We start from the raw sequence: 18,412 nt of genomic DNA, 5'->3' as shown, positions 1-18,412 counted from the left end.
TAACCCGGGGCCTCAAATATGCAAACTGCAAGTTGGCCACCTTGTATTGGGCAGTTGATTTGCTGTCAGCCTGTCTTCCTACTACTTCCCCAGATGCTTCTTCCCTAATCTCACCACACTGGGACTGGGAAAATTTGTGACCACTAGTGAGGGAGAAATGCATCCAAAACTACCAAGCCTATAAATACGCAAGTGGATTGGAAAAGGAAAATATTGCTTCTTCAAGCAGAATCATTGGACACAACTTTCTGCTATATTCTGGGTATCAGGGTGGCAAGCACACAGATTTGGGGATCCTGGGAATAACTTCTCCTGCTTTCCACAATCTGAGAATAAATCAAATCCTCAACCTTCTACAAGTGGTTTCCTGTACCTAGAGCATGGAAAGAGACCCTTCAGTCCAATTCATCCATGCTGACCAAATTTCACAAACTTATCTCGGCCCACTTGCCTGTATCTGTCCCATCCCTCTCTAAACCTTTCCTATTCATATATCTGTCCAAACATATCTGTACATTATAACTGTACCTGCATTTATCACTTCCTTTGGCAGTTCATACAAACCATCCTGTGTGTCTGAAAAGGTTGCCCCTCAAGTCTCTTTTTTTGCCAGGGTTGGAGTACTTGAGCTATGGGGGAGAGGCTGAATAGGCTAGTGCTGTTTTCCCTGGAGTGTCGGAGGCTGAAGGGTGACCTTATAAAACCATGAGGAGCATGGATAGGAGAAATAGACAAGGTATTTTCCCTGGGGTGGGGGGAGTCCAGATGAGAGGATACAGGTTCAGGATGAGAGGGGAAAGATATAAGAGGGACTTAAGGGACAACGTTTTCACACAGACAGTGGTGCATGCATGGAATGAGTTGCCAGAGGAAATGGTGGAGGCTGGTACAATTACAGCATTTAAAAGGCATCTGGATAGTTACATGAATAGGCAGTGTTTAGAGGGATATGAACCAAGTGCTAGCAAATGGAACTAGATTAGGTTAGACTATCTGGTCGGCATGGATGATTTGGACCAAAGGGGCTGTTTCCGTGCTGTACATCTGTATGACTCTATGACTAAATCTGTCTGCTGTCACCTTTAAAAATATGCTACCTAGTTTTAAACCCACCCATGCTAGGGAAAAGATCTTTGCAATTCACCATATCAATGTGCCTCATAATTTTATAAACATATATAAGGTCACCCCTCAACCCTTAAACTCCAATGAAAAAATCTAAGCCTATCCAACCTCACCTTATAACTGAAATCCTCCAATTCTAGTAACATCCTTGTCAATCTTTCCCACACCCTTTTCAATTTAATGATATCTTTGCAAAGCAGAACGGCCTGAATTGGACACAATACTTCAATAGTGTCCTCACTAATGTCCTCTGCAACCTCAACAGGACATTCCAACTCCTATACTCAATGGTCTGAGCAATGAAGATAAGTATTGCTAAACATCTCCTTAACCACCCTGTCTAAGATTTGTGCTCCTTAGACCATTCAGTCCTTTGAACCTGTTCTGTCAGTCAATAAAATCATGGCTAATCTGTTAGTGGTCTCAACTGCACTTTCCTATCTGCCCCTTATGACCCTTCCCTCCATCAAAATGATATGATACAACAAAAATCTGACTAATTTAGCTTTGGATGACTTCAATGACCCTGTCTCCACTGCTTTCATTGCTGAGAATTCCACACCTTAACCAACCTCTCAAAGAAAATATTTCTGCTCAATTCCACCTTAAAAGCAAGACTACTTACTCTTTATAATTCCCCTCCAGAGTTGAAATTCAAAGCAGTTTACAGAACACCCTCGATTTTGTTGCATTGAAATCATTACAACTTCCTTTTGCCAACTGGAAGAAAGATTTAAGGAAGCACTGATGAAGTGCCCCTAGGCTGCTTAATCTTGGCAGTCACAGAATTCCTGTTGCCTTTTCTACCATTTCTATTTAGACATACAACATAGTAAATGGGACAACTATAAGCAACGTTGGTGTGCAGTTATCATCAGCCTTCATAAAACTTAGGTTTTATGTACCAAGTAAGTCGAAGATATCCTCTAGATGACTTTAAATACTGAGCTCATTTAAAATCATCTGAAAGAGTTGTGGTACTGACATGTGCCATTTATTTCACAAACATTGCACTTTTGGAACTTTTCAAGCTTACATGCACATTGAATTGTGTGAACATTTTCCAACTGATGAATGCAGCCTAACTTCTATTTTATCTGAACTAACTGCAGAAGAAACTAGAACAAGCAGCCAATGAGATTCATACAAACAATTAATCAGGGAGAGAGATTAGTTATGCTTGCAAAGATACGGCAAATTTATACAGTAAGGATATTGCTGCCCTATATCTACACACCAAACTTAACACGAGCTTGTAGGAGCTCATAATCAGGTGGATTTTTACTTCTTTGTTCCTTTGTTTTGAAGTTATTGGATGGCAATGACAGGAATGGGATAAATGGAACACCATTCCTGGCACTAATATATCAACTTATTGGAAGTGGATTTGCTGGAAAGTGTGTCACTCACCTGAATAGCCAGCACCAGCAGGGTGCCCTGGAACCTGAAGTGCACTTGACGTCAGCGGAGGTGGTGGTGGTAGAGCTGAATGGGGGGCAAACATAGTGGGATGATGCGAATGATTTGCAGGCTGCAAACTAGGTGTAAAAGTATGCGAAGTGTTGTGGGCTGCTAGTGCCAAAGAAAAACTTGGAGTGGAAGGATGGTGAGAGATGTGTGCTGCAGGAGCTTGAGGTTTGACTGGAGTGCTGCTTCTGCTGCTGCTGAGAAAGAGAGAGGGAAAAACAAAACAATGAGATTCATAAAGAGGCTTCATAAACTATTTATACTGAATACTGGCAAACACATGTAAACTCATTTACAATTTATTGATATTGTTCTTTTATTCATGTCTGTGGCTTTTAGAGACACAAATGTGGGTTGATTCTGTCTCAATTCTATCATCTATGAATCAACTACATTTAAATAATTAAGCAAAATTCTTGAATTAGCATTGGAATCACAAGTTACTTTTCAAACGGAGCTGTTGTCACAACAGAAGTGATTTATGAAGGACATGTCCATGGTCTTGCAGACTGACATACACAATAGACAATTGGTGATTTCAAGAGAGCCCAAGTTCAAATCAACATGCTCTACCAATTTAGTCATCTCAACCACATTTCCCACGCCTGATTTCTAACCATTCATACCTATTGGAAAGCATGTGGATGTCTGGTCAAGTTTGATTGTAATGCCTTTCATTGATGGCTTCATCAATCGGCTAATAAGCAACAAATATAAATTGACCTCTTGAAACCACACTCTATGAGTCAGGAGAAGAGCAGGCAAAACTGAAAGAAATAATGTCAAGTTTGATATCGCATCTAACAAACTAGCACTGGAAGTGTAGTTGCAGTGCAAAGGAGGATGAGAGTAGGAAGGACAGGGACAGGATTTCAGGGTCACAGGAATGTGCTGGCAGACAGTAAAGTGGTTTGAAGTGTGTCTACTTCAACGCCAGAAGTATCTGAAATAAGGTAGGTGGGCTTGCAGCATGGATAGGTACCTGGGACTTTGATGTTGTGGCCATTTTGGAGACATGGATAGAGTAGGGGGAGGAATGGATGTTGCAGGTTCCAGGGTTTAGATCTTTCATTAAGAACAGGCAAGGCGGTAAAAGAGGGGGAGGCGTGGCCTTGTTAGTCAAGGATAGTATAACGGTGGCTGAGAGAACTTTTGATGAGGACTTGTCTACTGAGGTAGTGTGGGCTGAGGTTAGAAACAGGAGAGGAGAAGTCACACTGCTTGGAGCTTTTTATAGGCTTCTGCAGAGTTCCAGGGAGATGGAAGAGAGGATTAGCAAAATTATTCTGGGTAGGAGTGAAAGGAACAAGGTGGTCATTATGGGGGACTTTAACTTCCCCAACATTGACTGGAAATGCTATAACTCTAGTACGTTGGATGGATCAGCTTTTATCCAATGTGTACAGGATGGTTTCCTGACACAGTACGTCAAAGGGCGGACAAGAGGGGAGACCACATCGGAACTGGTGTTTAGTAATGAACCAGGCCAGGTGTTTGATTTAGTTGTAGGTGACCATAATTCAGTTATGTTTAGTTTAGCGATGGAAAGGGATACATACATGTCACAGGTCAAGAGTTATCGATGGGGCAAGGACAATTATAATGCGATTAGGCAGGAATTAGGATGCATAGAATGGGGTAGCAAAATGCAGGGGATGCAGACAATGGAAATGTGGAGCTGGTTTAAGGAACAGATATTGCGTGTCCTTGATAGGTATGTCCCTGGCAGGCAGGGAGGAAGTGATAAGGTAAGGGAACCGTGGTTTACAACAGAAATTGCATCTCTTGTTATGAAGAAGAAGGCTTATGTGTTAATGAGGCAAGATGGTTCAGATGAGGCAATGGAGTGTTACAGATCAGCTAGGAAGGATTTAAAGAGAGAGTTAAGAAGAGTAAAGAGAGGACATGAGCAGTCTTTAACAATAGAATAAAGGAGAACCCTAAAGCTTTCTATAGGTATGTGAGGAATAAAAGGATGACTAGGGTGAGGAATAAAAGGATGACTAGGGTAGGAATAGGGTCAGTCAAAGACAGAAGTGGGAAGTTGAGTATGGACCCTGTGGAGATCGGAGAGGTGCTGAACGAACATTTCTCATCGTTTTTCATTCAGGAAAAGGAGAATATTGTAGAGGAGAAGAATGAGGTACGAGATATTAGACTAGAAAGGATCGAGGTTAGTTATGAACAGGTGTTATCAATTCTTGAAGGACAGAAAGTAGACAAGTCCCCTAGGCCGGATGGGATTTATCCAAGGATTCTCTGGGAAGCTAGGGAGGAGATAGCAGAGCCTTTGGCTTTGATATTTGAGTCGTCATTGTCTACAGGTTTAGTACCAGAGGACTGGAGGATTGCAAATGTTGTGCCCTTGTTCAAGAAAGTCAGTAGAGATGACCCAGGTAATTATAGACCAGTGGGCCTTACTTCTGTTGTAGGAAAGGTTTTGGAAAGGATTATAAGAGATAAGATTTATAATAATCTATCAAACAACAATTTGATTTCAGATAGTCAACATGGTTTTGTCAAGGGCAGGTCGTGTCTCACAAACCTCACTGAGTTTTTTGAGACAGTGACCAAGCATGTAGATGAGGGTAGGGCAGTTGACGTGGTATATATGGACTTCAGCAAAGCCTTTGATAAGGTTCCACATGGTAGGCTGTTGGAGAAAATATAGAGGCATGGATTTGAGGGTAATTTAGCAGTTTGGATTAGAAACTGGCTTTCTGAAAGAAGGCAGCGAGTGGTGGTTGATGGAAAATACTCAGCCTGGAGTCCAGTTACTAGTGGTGTGCCACAAGGATCTGTTTTGGGACCACTGCAGTTTGTCATTTTTATTATTGACTTAGACGCAGGCATAGGTGGATGGATTAGTAAATTTGCAGACGACACTAAAGTCGGTGGAGTAGTGGACTGTGTGGAAGAATGTTACAGGCTGCAGAGGGATTTTGATAAACTGCAGAAATGCGCTGAGAGGTGGCAAGTGGAGTTCAATGTAGCTAAATGTGAGGTGATGCACTTTGGGTAGAATAACAGGAAGGCAGAGTACTGGGTCAATGGAAAGATTCTTGGTAGTATGGATGTGCAGAGGGATCTTGGAGTCCATGTACATAGCTCCCTGAAAGTTGCCACCCAGGTGGATAGTGCTGTTAAGGAGGCATACAGTGTGTTAGGTTCCATTCGCAGAGGCATTGAATTCCGGAGCCCCAATATCATGCTGCAACCATGCAAAGCACTGGTGTGGCCTCACTTGGAATATTGTGTACAGTTCTGGTCCCCATATTTCGGGAAGGATGTGAAGCATTGGAAAAGGTGCAGAGGAGATTTACCAGGATGTTGCCTGGTCTGGAGGGAAGGTCTTGTGAGGAAAGGCTGAGAGACTTGAACCTGTTCTCATTGGCAAGAAGGCGGCTAAGAGGGGATTTGATAGAGACATACAAGATGATCAGAGGATTAGATAGGGTAGACAGTGCAAGTGTTTTCCCTAGGATGATGACATACATCAGCGTGTATGAGGGAGTATAACTACAAATTGAGGGGTGATAGATTTAAGAAGATGTCAGAGGCAGGTTCTTTATGCAGAGAGTGGTAAAGGCATAGAATGCACTACCTGCTAATGTAGTCAACTCAGCCACATTAGGGAGATTTAAACAATCCTTAGATAAGCACATGGATGATTTTGGGATAGTGTAGGGAGACGAGCTGAGAATAGCTCACAGGTCGGTACAACATCAAGGGCCGAAGAGTCTGTTCTGTGCTGTATTGTTCTATGTTCTAAAGTGCAAGACCCAAATTGGAATTTGGCAAATTATCACACGAAGAGTGAAGTTACAAATTGTCACCTCCATATGAGATGGTCAGTTACAACTCTCTCCTGTAAAATCAAACTGTGCCTAGACTTGGAGTTCATGCATTAAATTTCAATTCATCCATGTATCTCAGAGATTATGAATACACCAAATACCCACCTCACACTGTTTAGACTGAGGCTGCTGCTGTACACAGAAAGGGATTGTGGAAGGCTCCGCGATGTAGGCCGAGATGGAAGCTGACTTTGAACAACTGGCTGTGCAGGAGAAGGTGGCTGGGGCTGGAGCTGTGGCTGAGGCGGTGGCTGTGGCTGAGGCTGGTGCAGAGGAGTCTGAACCTGGGCTTGAGCTTGAGCTTGAGCCTGAGATATGGGTTGAGCTTGAGGTTGGGGTAGAGGTACAGATTGGGGTAGAGGCACAGGTTGAGGTTGAGATGGAAATGAGGGTTGGGATTGTGGTTGGCCTTGCCCCTGGGATTGTGATAGAGCTTTTGACTGTTGCTGGGGCAGAAACTGTGGCAGCTGAGTCTGCGCAGGGACTGGAGAGCTATGTTTCAACTGGGATTGCGACTGGAGTTGGGGTTGGGTTTGGGGTTGGGGCTGGGGTGGGGGCTGGGTTTGTGGTTGAGGCTGGGTCTGGGGCAGGGGTAGGGGCAGGGGCTGGGTCTGGTGTGGAGGATGAGCCTTGGCACCAGGCTCTTTAGCCACAGCAAACAGGAGCAGCTGGTCTTTACAGCCCTCTTGACTTTTCTCTTGACTTCGTTCTAGCCCTGATATTTTGCGGACATTTGGTCCTTTTGCTTCTCGGTTGTCATTTGTTGTTAGTGCGCTGACACTAAAGTCAGTAACTGTTGAGAGAACAGAAATAATAGGTTAAAATGGAAGTTCGCAATTTCAAATCAGTTGATTTTAATACAACCTGACCTTCATTACTCAGAAGCTTAGATCCATCAAACATCAAAATTCACTAAAATAACAATTTTAAAACCTAACTTTGGATGAAATAGGTGAATCTGTAAAACTGGTCCTTTGCTGTCAGGGCAACTTTGAGACAAATGATTTGTTTTTGTTTAATTTTCTCTCACAAAGTATAGCCAGAGTTACTGAAGATTATTTCTATGAGTCACAGCAGATACAGTTCTCAGAAGATAATCGGCCTGTTCTGGGATGTTATTACACACCTCTGGAGCAGGTGGGACTTGAATTCAGACCTGCTGGCCCACATGTAGGGATACAAATTCCAGAGGAGTTCAAAAAGATATATTCTCCTCACTTGTTGCAAGTGACAAGGATGCTCTAATCAACTCAATAATCTCACCACATTTTGATTGTGAAGAAACATCAACTGTTTCTCTCTCCACAGATGCTGCAAGATCCGTTTGTGCTTCTCCAATATTTGCAGTGTTTGTTTCACTTCATTTCTTTTCATAATGGCCACAAACAGGCACATAAAGGACATGAACTTTGCTTCCAGGAGTGGCCATTGTAACGGGTCAAAACTAAATTTCTTGACATAAATAACTAGAAAAAGACTGGAACAATGAACAGGAAATGCTATTCATTTGCACTTATACAACTTGGGGGGCATGGTGGCTCAGTGGTTAGCACTGCTGCCTCACAGTGCCAGGGACTCGGTTTGATTCCAGCCTCGGGCGCCTGTCTGTGTGGAGCTTGCACATTCTCCCCGTGTCTGCGTGGGTTTCCACTGGGTGCTCCAGTTTCCTCCCGCGATCCAAAAATGTGTAGGTTAGGTGAATTGGCCATGCTAAATTGTCCCAGAGTGTTGGGTTCATTAGTCAGGGCTAAATTTAGGATAGGGGAATGGGTCTGGGTGGGTTACTCTTCAGAGGATTGGTGTGGACGTTTTGGTCCAAATGGCCTGTTTCTGTACCATAGAGAATCTACTCTAATCTAATTTAGTCCATGGTCAAACTTGTAGATAACGAGTGAACCAAGCTTGACCTTAATTGCTCATGTCTCAGTGTTTCAGAAGATGTTACACTTCCATTGTATCTCATTTTTTAATGTTCTCCCTGATATTAATCACCACAGTTAATAAACAGGTAAGTGTGTTCGCGTATGTGTGCCTGTCCTCAGTAGAAAGTAACTCTGAAACATCTAAGTTGCTTATGGCTTTACAAGGAAGGCTTTTTTCTCCTTTATTGCAAATGAGATATACTCCTGAGTTACATTTGTTTGTTCACACAGCTCTCAATGCTATAAGAATCAGAAATGTTGTTTCAAAGCTAAATACTATACAGGCAATGTATTCAATAAAGAACTTAAATATTAATACAAACAACTTTGATCAGAAAAATCCGGATTTCACTTGAATTAATTAGGAACACTTATTTAATGAATAATATTAATGTCCTGATAATGGAGAAATTAATGTCAGAAATTTCCATTTTTCAATTTGATACTCTGGCTGAATCTTATGTTTTACTGGCTAAGTGGCAGCTGCATAGATTTATTTTGAAGGCTTTTCACCACAAGACCCAGAGAGATTTCTCACCGTATCTTACCAAACTCACCTCGTTAACTAACTATGCCCCATGGGGTGCTACTCATTTGATTCTACCCCCATCTTATCATGTGCTGTTCTCGGAAGAATTCACCACTCAGCAGATATACGTCTACAGACCAAGACCCATGTTCTGTGATGTTGTGGTTCCAAAACACCATTTCCCAGTCGTTGCCCAGTATGGGAATATCACATTCGGGCAAGCAGTCAGACTATTCCATAGGCAAGCTTTTATTCAGTCAGTAAATGTGAGCACAAACTAAACCAATCAATGCTCCTGCTGATTCCCACAGACAAATGAAATATTGGCATCATAAGCAACAACAAATTTATATTCCATGATGGCCTGCTGAACTGAGCTTCCAGGTATTAAAACTTTGTATCAATGATATCAATGTAACATCCAATGCAGCTGAGGAAAGGACACAATTCTTATCAGTTTGAAGTATTTCTCAACTGTGTGGAAGAAAAGCTGAGTTGCACTACTGAACAATCATAGCTTGAATCTGATGTTGAGTCTGCCAATTCTAAACAATCTTCTTCATTCTCTGATCTGAAACATGGTCTGATTTTCAAGATCCATTTTTAAGTTAACCTTTGAAATTTGAGCATGGATCCTTTGTCCAAAAATGTAGTGCAGAATTCTGTGCCCTCCCTTGTGACAGGTTTGATGGTGAGCCCAATGCTAATTAAGCCCTTAATGTGGGCAATTAATGGGAACCTAATGCCCTCATTCCACAGCTGCTGGCATTCATTCAGCATCGGGTTTGGGACTCGCCATATGTTGCACAACAGCAAATGTTTGGTAGCTTGAGGACTATGAAATAGTGTGCCACACTCTCAAGTGAAGGATTCAGCAAAGAGTGGAGGGATTGTCTATTTAGAGTCAATCCAATCCCTTGCTACTGAATCCCATTCCCCACACCCAACTTTCTGCCACCACCAACTGTGCTTTGGTCCTTCCTTGGTCAGGGTGACACGCACCTGAGTGGCCAAGGATGTGTTGGGCCTTCTCAATATGATGCAATGCAGGAAGCCTCGTCTGTCTCTTTATCAGGCATCCAAGACCCCTATAGCTTCCACAAATATTCTACTGATGGACCTCCAAGTCATAGTTGGGCAGCATCAGTGATGTCTTTAAATATTCCAGGATTATAGAGCGCACTTTTCTAGAAAATGTTAGATCTCTGAATGAAACCTGCCTGATAGACCATCACATTACTTTTGTAACTTGGTTACCATGGTGATCAGTCTCCGAATAAGGTTGCCAATTTACACTTAACGCAAGACTACAGAAATATTAAAACAAAACAACATATAAGATCATTGGAAAAGATCTTATCATATACAGCAAAGAGAAACATTTAACTATTTTTCCAGCAATCCTTTAATGATACTCAACCCCAGTGAAGTATCACTCCTACCTTCATTCTTTCATGTCTCACTCAACTGACCATGTCACTTTCATTTTCTTTTGGTGATTTTCTGCACATTAACCAAATGTGGCTCTTTTTGTCTCACTCAAAGCCTTCTCCATCCTCGTCTACTCAGGACAGCTGAAGTAATTTAAGACTTGTCTCCATTTCTGATGCCTTGGAGACTGCCAAAATTAAACTAATATTCTACCAGCATGAAGCTTCTCTCTGGAATTGAATTTGCTTTTGTACAGTACAAACATTTGACCAGTAAACACTTCAGCAATTGTCTCAACAGGTGACTTACTTGGACATTTCACTTAAATCACATGATTTCTAGGGAAGGTCGTTTTGACCCAAAGCTTAAAAAGTGTTTCCGACCCTTAATAAAAACAGGTCGCCCTCACTGATCAAAACAACCATTTATTTTGATTTTAGATTCCCTGCTTCCCAACAATATAATATAAACCATCATCAACATAAATGAAATCATTGACAGCTGATTTTCCCTGGGTCTATGCCATGTATAGGTAGTGCCAATATTTAGTCATGCCAGCCTTGCGTTTGGCACAGTCCAAGAAAGATCTGACTACACTTATTGAGTTCTTACTTCAAATAAATTTTGCTTGACGAGAGAGGAACGGGTCAGGAGGCAATTGATAGTGACAGACCTGTTAAACATAACACTAAAGCCATCCTATTTGCCATTTATGTCACCCTCAAGCAAGAGTGACATTTTTTTAAAAAATCGATTGTTCTAAAATTGAAGTAATGCACTACACGCTCTCCTAATTAGGTCTCAAGAGTTTCAAAATGACACATAATGCGTATTTAGTATCCCAAAAGAGTTCATTTGAATATATATAATGTACGTTTAATATCCCCAAAGAATCAATTTGTCAGCTTTCTGACTCTGAAGGCAAAATATGCAAATTACCCTTATGTTAAAAAGGCCTTTCCTTTCACTCTCAATAAAGTACCCCTTTGGTTGGTTAATGGCACATTACACAGCAGTGCAAATCACAATCTGCAGCTGCCTAAACAGTTTGGGTTACAGGAAAAGCAACAACATGGAACAGATAATGTAACAGATTAGCAGCAGTATGGTTTTTAAGCATTTTTATTTTGCAAGTGATTTGCTGCTTCCACACCAGCTAGGAGGAATAATCGCTTCAGCACAAAGTACTATCTTGCAGCAGGAGTACTTCCTTCCTCCCAGCTCACCTTTACCAAAGGGAGTAATATCTCCTACTAACACATCATTTAGCAAGGAGCGGAGGAGAGGATAATGAAATCGCATCAACTTCAAACCTCAAGTGACTCAGTGATATAACATGTTAACTCCTTAATAATAGATTTTGAAAAACAACACTGCACCTTTTTTTTAAAAGGAAAAAAGTCTGAACCAGTTTTTAAAGAACTTTTATTTAAAAATATATTTGACTTGTTAACCCAAATTGGATAACCATGATGTGGAGGCACCAGTGTTGGACTGGGGTTGCCAAAGTCAGAAACCACCTAACACCAGGTTATAGTCCAACAGGCTTATTTGAAATCACAAGCTTTGGGAGTGTCCAACGAAAGAGCAATGCTCCGAAAGCTTGCAATTTCAAATAAACGTGTTGGACTATAACCTGGTGTCATATGCCTTCTGACTTTGTCACATTAGATCACTGTTTCTGTCACCTTGCAAGGTACCTGTCATGTCAATGTGGGCAGTGATACCAACCTCTCCCAATTGTGTGTTAGTTTACATTTGATTTAGCTTAACATGAATAGATTGATGATTCAAAACGTCTGAATAAAGCTGGATTGGCCGTTTTTGTTCTCGGGCTATTTAGATTATATGCAGTTCAGCAAAGGAAGCACACCCAAGTGTAACTACAGAAGATTTGAGGAAGATGTGAAATGGACAGACAAATGTCAGGTGCAACTGACTGTCAATTAGTGTAACGTACTGTAATATACTATAGAAGTGAAATCAAGAATACGTACATACATACATACATATAGTCAATGAAAAGATATAGACAGATAGCAGGGAATCAGTTACATGAGGTTTTAACCATGTGATTTCAGTGATCAGAACTGATTAAAATAAAACTAACTTTTTTTAAAAAAGCACAGAGAGTAAAGATATAGTGATAGATTCCTGCAAAATCTTTGAATTAGCGGAAGTTATGGTCCAGCGTTGTTTTGGGGGACCTAATTCTAAACTGATGATCATACTGAATGGCTGAGCTGCCTTGAAAGGCTAAATGACTGACTCCTACCCCTATTTTCCACGTATCTATGTTTAAACAAAATTATTTTAAAGCCACAGAGACCTCACAGGGTATATTCACCAGGATGTTACTGGAGGTAGGCAAGTGGAGTTGCAAAGATGTGTTTGAAATACTGAAACCACTGGTGCAGAGAGGGCTCCATGATTTCACAGATGTTTGGAAATTATGGAATGTTTTGACAGGGTACTAGGGAAAGCCTATTTCTTCTGGCTCGGGATTTGACAATGAGGATCATCAATTTAAAAGTCTTTCAGACTTGAATGTGAACAATAGTGCTTTGGGTAAAAGAAAACAGAGGACGATGCCATCCAGTGAACTAAACTTCAACCAGTAGTTTACATCCTTGGGCAAGGAAGAGAAGAAATAAGACTGGCAGACAGCTTTAATAAGAGAAAAAAAAACAAAATATCCTACACGGTACTCCTCAGCTCAATACTCTGTCAAACTAAAATGCTAACACATTCAGTTTTTTAGCTCAAAGTGTGAGTTTTTCTTAATGAACAAACCACAAGTATTTGAGAGTCAGTCTGTCAACATACAAAAAATGATTAACATACTTTCCTTCACAGTCTCTTCAGTAATCAAAGTACACATACCTCATATACCTCAATCCACAAAAGTCAATCTTAGCTCTGGCCAACAAAAACTAGCAAGTCTCTCCCTTCCTGTGAACCAGTGAAAGCCCCACTTGATGACTGGATTAGTAATCCACTGTTAACAATTATGGTGTTAAGATGAGCCAGACTAGAACCTTGTTTCCAGATCCAAGTTCTCATGCCCGTTGTCTTTCTATTCTCGGTTCAGCTAAACAGGTTAAACGTCTTGCGTCAGCCAATTAGTATCACCGTAGTCAGGGCAGAAACAAACTTGGCAAAATACATGTAAGAAAGATTTTCCATGCACTTTTGTTGATATTCCACATACAAAACTCCTCAGCCAGGCGAAACAAATGTGCACAATTTCAAGGTGGAAAAGAGTGATCGACAGAAAAGGACTTTATTCTGTCACTTAAGACCAAGTAATGTGGAATAGTCAAATCAAAATCAAACTGATCTATAAAAACAGGAGACTAGGTCACATATCTCACTCTTGATGACCAAACAGTGTGCATAATTCATTGTGGGGCCAAAGTCATGATTCCAGGATGTCTAGCTGGAGCACAGCATTATTAGATTTTCATCATTGTTAGTTTGGAGGAATCTTTTGCAACAGTCCAATTAAATTGGAGGGTGGTGTACAATACTCATATCCAGCTCAGATGGTCGGGCTGAAAGTCCTCTCATATTAATGTTCACAAGCAAGGCCGGTACAAGGCTGGTTTGGATCATGTCAACCCAGTTTCCTCATACTCATGATTCAAAATGACAGATTACCCACAACCAACTACAAATTGAGACTCACACACACACCATAAGGATGACCTGTACTGGAAATCACAGATCACAGAATCTCTACACAGTGTGGAAATGAGCCATTTGGCCCCACAAATCCACACTGGCCCTCCGAACAGTAACCAGACACATTCCCCTACCTTATTACCTCTGACTAATGCACATATAACCTATATATCCCTGAACACTATGGGCAATTTAGCACAGGCAATTCACATCTTTGGACTATGGGAGTAAACCAGAGCACCCAGAGGAAACCTACGCAGACACGGGGAGAACATGCAAACTCCACACAGACAGTCACCCAAGGTGGGAATCGAACCCAGATCCCTGGTGCTGTGAGGCTGCAGTGCTAACCACTGAGCCACCGTGCCACCCATGGAAATAGAAAGGTTTGCATTGGATGCCATGGTGGAGGATGCTAAACTGGATTGGGATTGGGAACACAGGATTGTTACAGTGCAGGAGGCCTCCAGGCACATCATGTCTGCAGCGGCTCTCTGAGCATTTTGACTGAATGCTAAATCCCTACCTTTTCCCTGCAACATTGCACTTGGTTTCTTTTGAAATATTCACCCAATGGCCTCTTGAATGACTCAGTTGAATTTGCCTCCATCACACTTTCAGGCAGTGCATTACAAAACCAGGCCACTTGCTGTGTGGGAAAGTTTTCTCTCACCTTACATTTACACTCAGTTGGAATCAGCAGAGGGGCTATTGCTTTTCAGACCCATGACATAGCTACGAGGAAATGTTTAACACTATCAGCCAAACCCCAAATTAAAGTTATTTGCTCCAAGAAAAACATCACTGTTTTCTAAGTTTTATTTCCTTGTCATTAATCTTATTCCCTCAGTGCTGTGCTCCCTCCAACAAGATTGCTTGTTGATATTTTTGAGATTTTTGTCACAAGATTAATGTATCTTAGTTGATGATTATGGAACAAATATGACACACCCATCATGATATCCAATAACCTTCACTGTTCTATATATGAATCCAGATGATTTCTAGATCACTTCTGGTTGACATCAGCTGTCAATGTGCCTTCATCCATTTGGAATTTGTGCTACTTTATCCCATCCACTACCTTGCCAATGCAACAAAGATTGAAAGCTAACTGGTATGGGAGATTCTTTTTAACCTGCCTGAAAAGTAGCCTGTACAAGTTCAAGAAATTCACTACTGCTTCTGGATGTCTCCAATTCTTGACCAACCCCTGCAGCCACCATTGAAGCCTAGACATCAGTGTAGCCACTCAAAATCAGACTTATAAGCTATAGCCCACTGATGGCTCCTCTGTGGCTCCTAGGTATGTGTATACAGGTATGTGTAACTGGAAGATCATGGAAGCAGCTACACTTCCAATCAGTGGTCAGTTGTCTCCTTCTGACTGGCTCAGGAGCCCATCAGAACCAAATACTGGAGAGAAATAGTCAGTGATTGGAGGAGCATTGCAACAGGAACAATTTAACTTGGCTCGAGGCCTAGAGTCCAGATGGTGAGCCTGGAATTGAGAGGGTATTATGGGAGACACTGGCATGAAGTGAAAGGGAATGACTTGTTGGTCAGGCATCAGAGACAGGGGAAGTCAGGTCAACTATCGGGGGGTGAGATGTCAACAAGTTAGGGAGGGTGGTGGTTAATCATTGGGCTGGCTATTAATAAGATCGTGAGAATAGGTAGAGAGGGTAAGAATGGGCACCAGGCAGGCTGTGGCAGGGGGATGTGAGTGACAGTCAGGCTGCTTGGGGGAAGAGATAGTGAGTGCCGGTTGGCCTTTTTTGGGTTTGGGGATGGGGAAGTAGTTGGGAGGAGATGTGAATCAGTAATTTAATCGGCAAGGTGCGACAGTGCTGGGTGGGTCACTGAGAAGGCGGTGGTGTGGGGAGGTGAGCGTCAGCTGGACTGTCGGCAGGGTTTAGGGTTGGTACGTGATGTGGCAATGTGAGTGAATGAGTGAGGAAGGAAGGTGAGGAAATGAATAACTGAGGGGACTTGATGGACAGGTGGGACTATGTAAACCACATATCTATCCTTCTCCAAAACAAAAGTCTGCAAATTACGTCGGGAAAAACACTGAAAGGTAACCCATTTCTTATCCCTGCTTTCACCTGAATTCAGCTGAGGGCGACCCAGGATGCGCATCACCAGAGACAAACAGCACTAGTGTTTGTTAAACCTAACTCTTTCGCTTAGTCCTGGTCTCCACGTCATTCCCTGGTAATCAGGACTTGGGTCCTCGTCTTTTCCTCTCTGCTTCTTTTAATGATCATTTTTATTAGTCTGACATTTGTTGCTTTAGAGTCAAGATTAGAGTGGTGCTGGAAAAGCACAGCAGATCAGGCAGCATCCGAGGAGCAGGAAAATTAACGTTTCAGAGCATTTGAAAGCTGACGAAGGGCTTTTGCCTGAGACATTGATCTTCTTGCTCCTTGGATGCTGCCTGACCTGCTGTGCTTTTCCAGCACCACTCTAATCTTGACTCTGATCGCCAGCATCTGCAGTACTCACTTCTGCCTCTTTGTTGCTTTAGGACCTCTTTTTCCCAGAATTCATGTTTATTGTTGTGACAAACAATCTTTGCTCTCATTAGCATTTCAGTCCCCATTAACAGGACAGCAGAAAAGGAATGAAGACATTGTGTAGATCACGTCAAAATACTTAGGGAACTTGCCAGTGAAAATTCCCCTATGTTACAAAGCATACAAAGTGATACTTGGATCAGCACATGATTAAGAGCACATTAAAGCTCCCTTTGTTCTTCCATTTGGAAGCAGCTCAATCTGCACAATTCATTGAGATGGAATGAAAATTTTTATGGAGTTTAACAGCAGAAAGAAAAATAAACTGCTCAGACTGCTACTTTTCCAATATTGGATAAACAATGGTTGAAAATGTTTGGACTCTTGGCCCATTTTAGGTTAAATACAAGGGTCTGACATTGAATCTTCAATCAACCACACTAACGGGATGCTCCGTTTCATAACAAGAATCCAAGGAATGAAATGTCTGTTCCGTTGTGGTGTGAAATACCTCCGGTGTTTAAATACTGCCCTGCAGGATGCGGCTGAAAACCAGACTCCGTATCAAGTAAGTACTTCAGTGGATTGCTGGCAATGCCTCAATTCTGATTTCTGCAAATATTAGTACTGTGCTCATCTACAGCAGACAGGCTTCTGCAACCTCTCATTTAGTGCCAATCCTCAACCTTACTACAATCACCCACATCGCTGTTTTAGAAAGTTAACATACAAGTGATGGTTTGTTCCCCAACATTTCCTCTGCAGGCATCTTACTAATTGGTAAACAAAAAGGGTGCCTTATTTGAATAACTATAAAGTGCTGCCTTCGTTTTGCCAGGTAGTTGTGATATCACTATCTTCCTAATCAGGAGATGGGATCACATAACCAGATTGGCCCAGTTTATCCTGAATCTCACTGCATACTGGCTTTATGCACTAATTAAGCCACATCTAAATGGCCCAAATTACAATTTCCATGATTGATTACTGAATCTGATTATTGATTATCTGATGTCAGTTGGCTATAGACACATGTTGCTCATTTTAAATCTCAGACAATTCATAAAGCCGATGCTTTCAAATTACTGTGTGAACCCGATGTTTAGAACCACTGGACACTGCTATATAAAGCAACTAAAAGTGAAGTATTTATATCAATAGAACATAGAACATAGAAGAATACAGCGCAGTACAGGCCCTTCGGCCCTCGATGTTGCGCCGATCCAAGCCCACCTAACCTACACTAGCCCACTATCCTCCATATGCCTATCCAATGCCCGCTTAAATGCCCATAATGAGGGAGAGTCCACCACTGCTACTGGCAGGGCATTCCATGAACTCACGACTCGCTGAGTAAAGAACCTACCCCTAACATCTGTCCTATACCTACCACCCCTTAATTTAAAGCTATGCCCCCTTGTAATAGCTGACTCCATACGTGGAAAAAGATTCTCACTGTCGACCCTATCTAAACCCCTAATTATCTTGTACACCTCTATCAAGTCACCCTAAACCTTCTTTTCTCCAATGAAAACAACCCCAAGTGCCTCAGCCTTTCCTCATACGATGTATTCAGAAAGTTTATGCTAGCAGTTTTATACTGGGATTGCCTCACTACTGCTCTCCAGCTGTTAAAGGTTTTACAAGTTGTAGGATTCTTGCTTACCAAAGAATATTGTACAAGAAATACTGGAAACAAAATATTTACTTTAAAATACATAACAGGTATATACTGAAATATTATAACTGTATATTTGAGAAGTGTGATGGTTTTAGTACCTTGCTACATGTCCACATGGTATTTTGTCCTGTCATTTGATCTTCAGAGACTCCCAAAGGCAGCTCAAGTGAAAGTGGTTGAGCTTCTTGGCATGGCAC

General features: G+C 41.7%; 1 protein-coding gene across 11 annotated transcripts in view; it reads right to left on the bottom strand.

Moving 5' to 3' along the window:
• The window catches only part of auts2a (activator of transcription and developmental regulator AUTS2 a), a 1,206,729-nt gene that overhangs the window by 60,524 nt on the left and 1,127,793 nt on the right, over positions 1-18,412 (bottom strand). For 10 of the 11 annotated variants that reach the window (XM_043718603.1, XM_043718594.1, XM_043718601.1 and 7 more), the window contains 2 exons: positions 6,555-7,242; positions 2,536-2,789 (listed from right to left, as the gene is read on the bottom strand). In XM_043718603.1, coding sequence (XP_043574538.1) covers positions 2,536-2,789; positions 6,555-7,242 — 942 coding nt within the window. The remainder of the gene's footprint in view (positions 1-2,535; positions 2,790-6,554; positions 7,243-18,412) is intronic. The other variant, XM_043718596.1, reaches the window with a different exon arrangement.

The sequence above is a fragment of the Chiloscyllium plagiosum genome, chromosome 28, assembly GCF_004010195.1.
Source record: "Chiloscyllium plagiosum isolate BGI_BamShark_2017 chromosome 28, ASM401019v2, whole genome shotgun sequence".
NCBI lineage: Eukaryota > Metazoa > Chordata > Chondrichthyes > Orectolobiformes > Hemiscylliidae > Chiloscyllium > Chiloscyllium plagiosum.
This window is presented reverse-complemented; position numbering and strand designations above follow the sequence as displayed.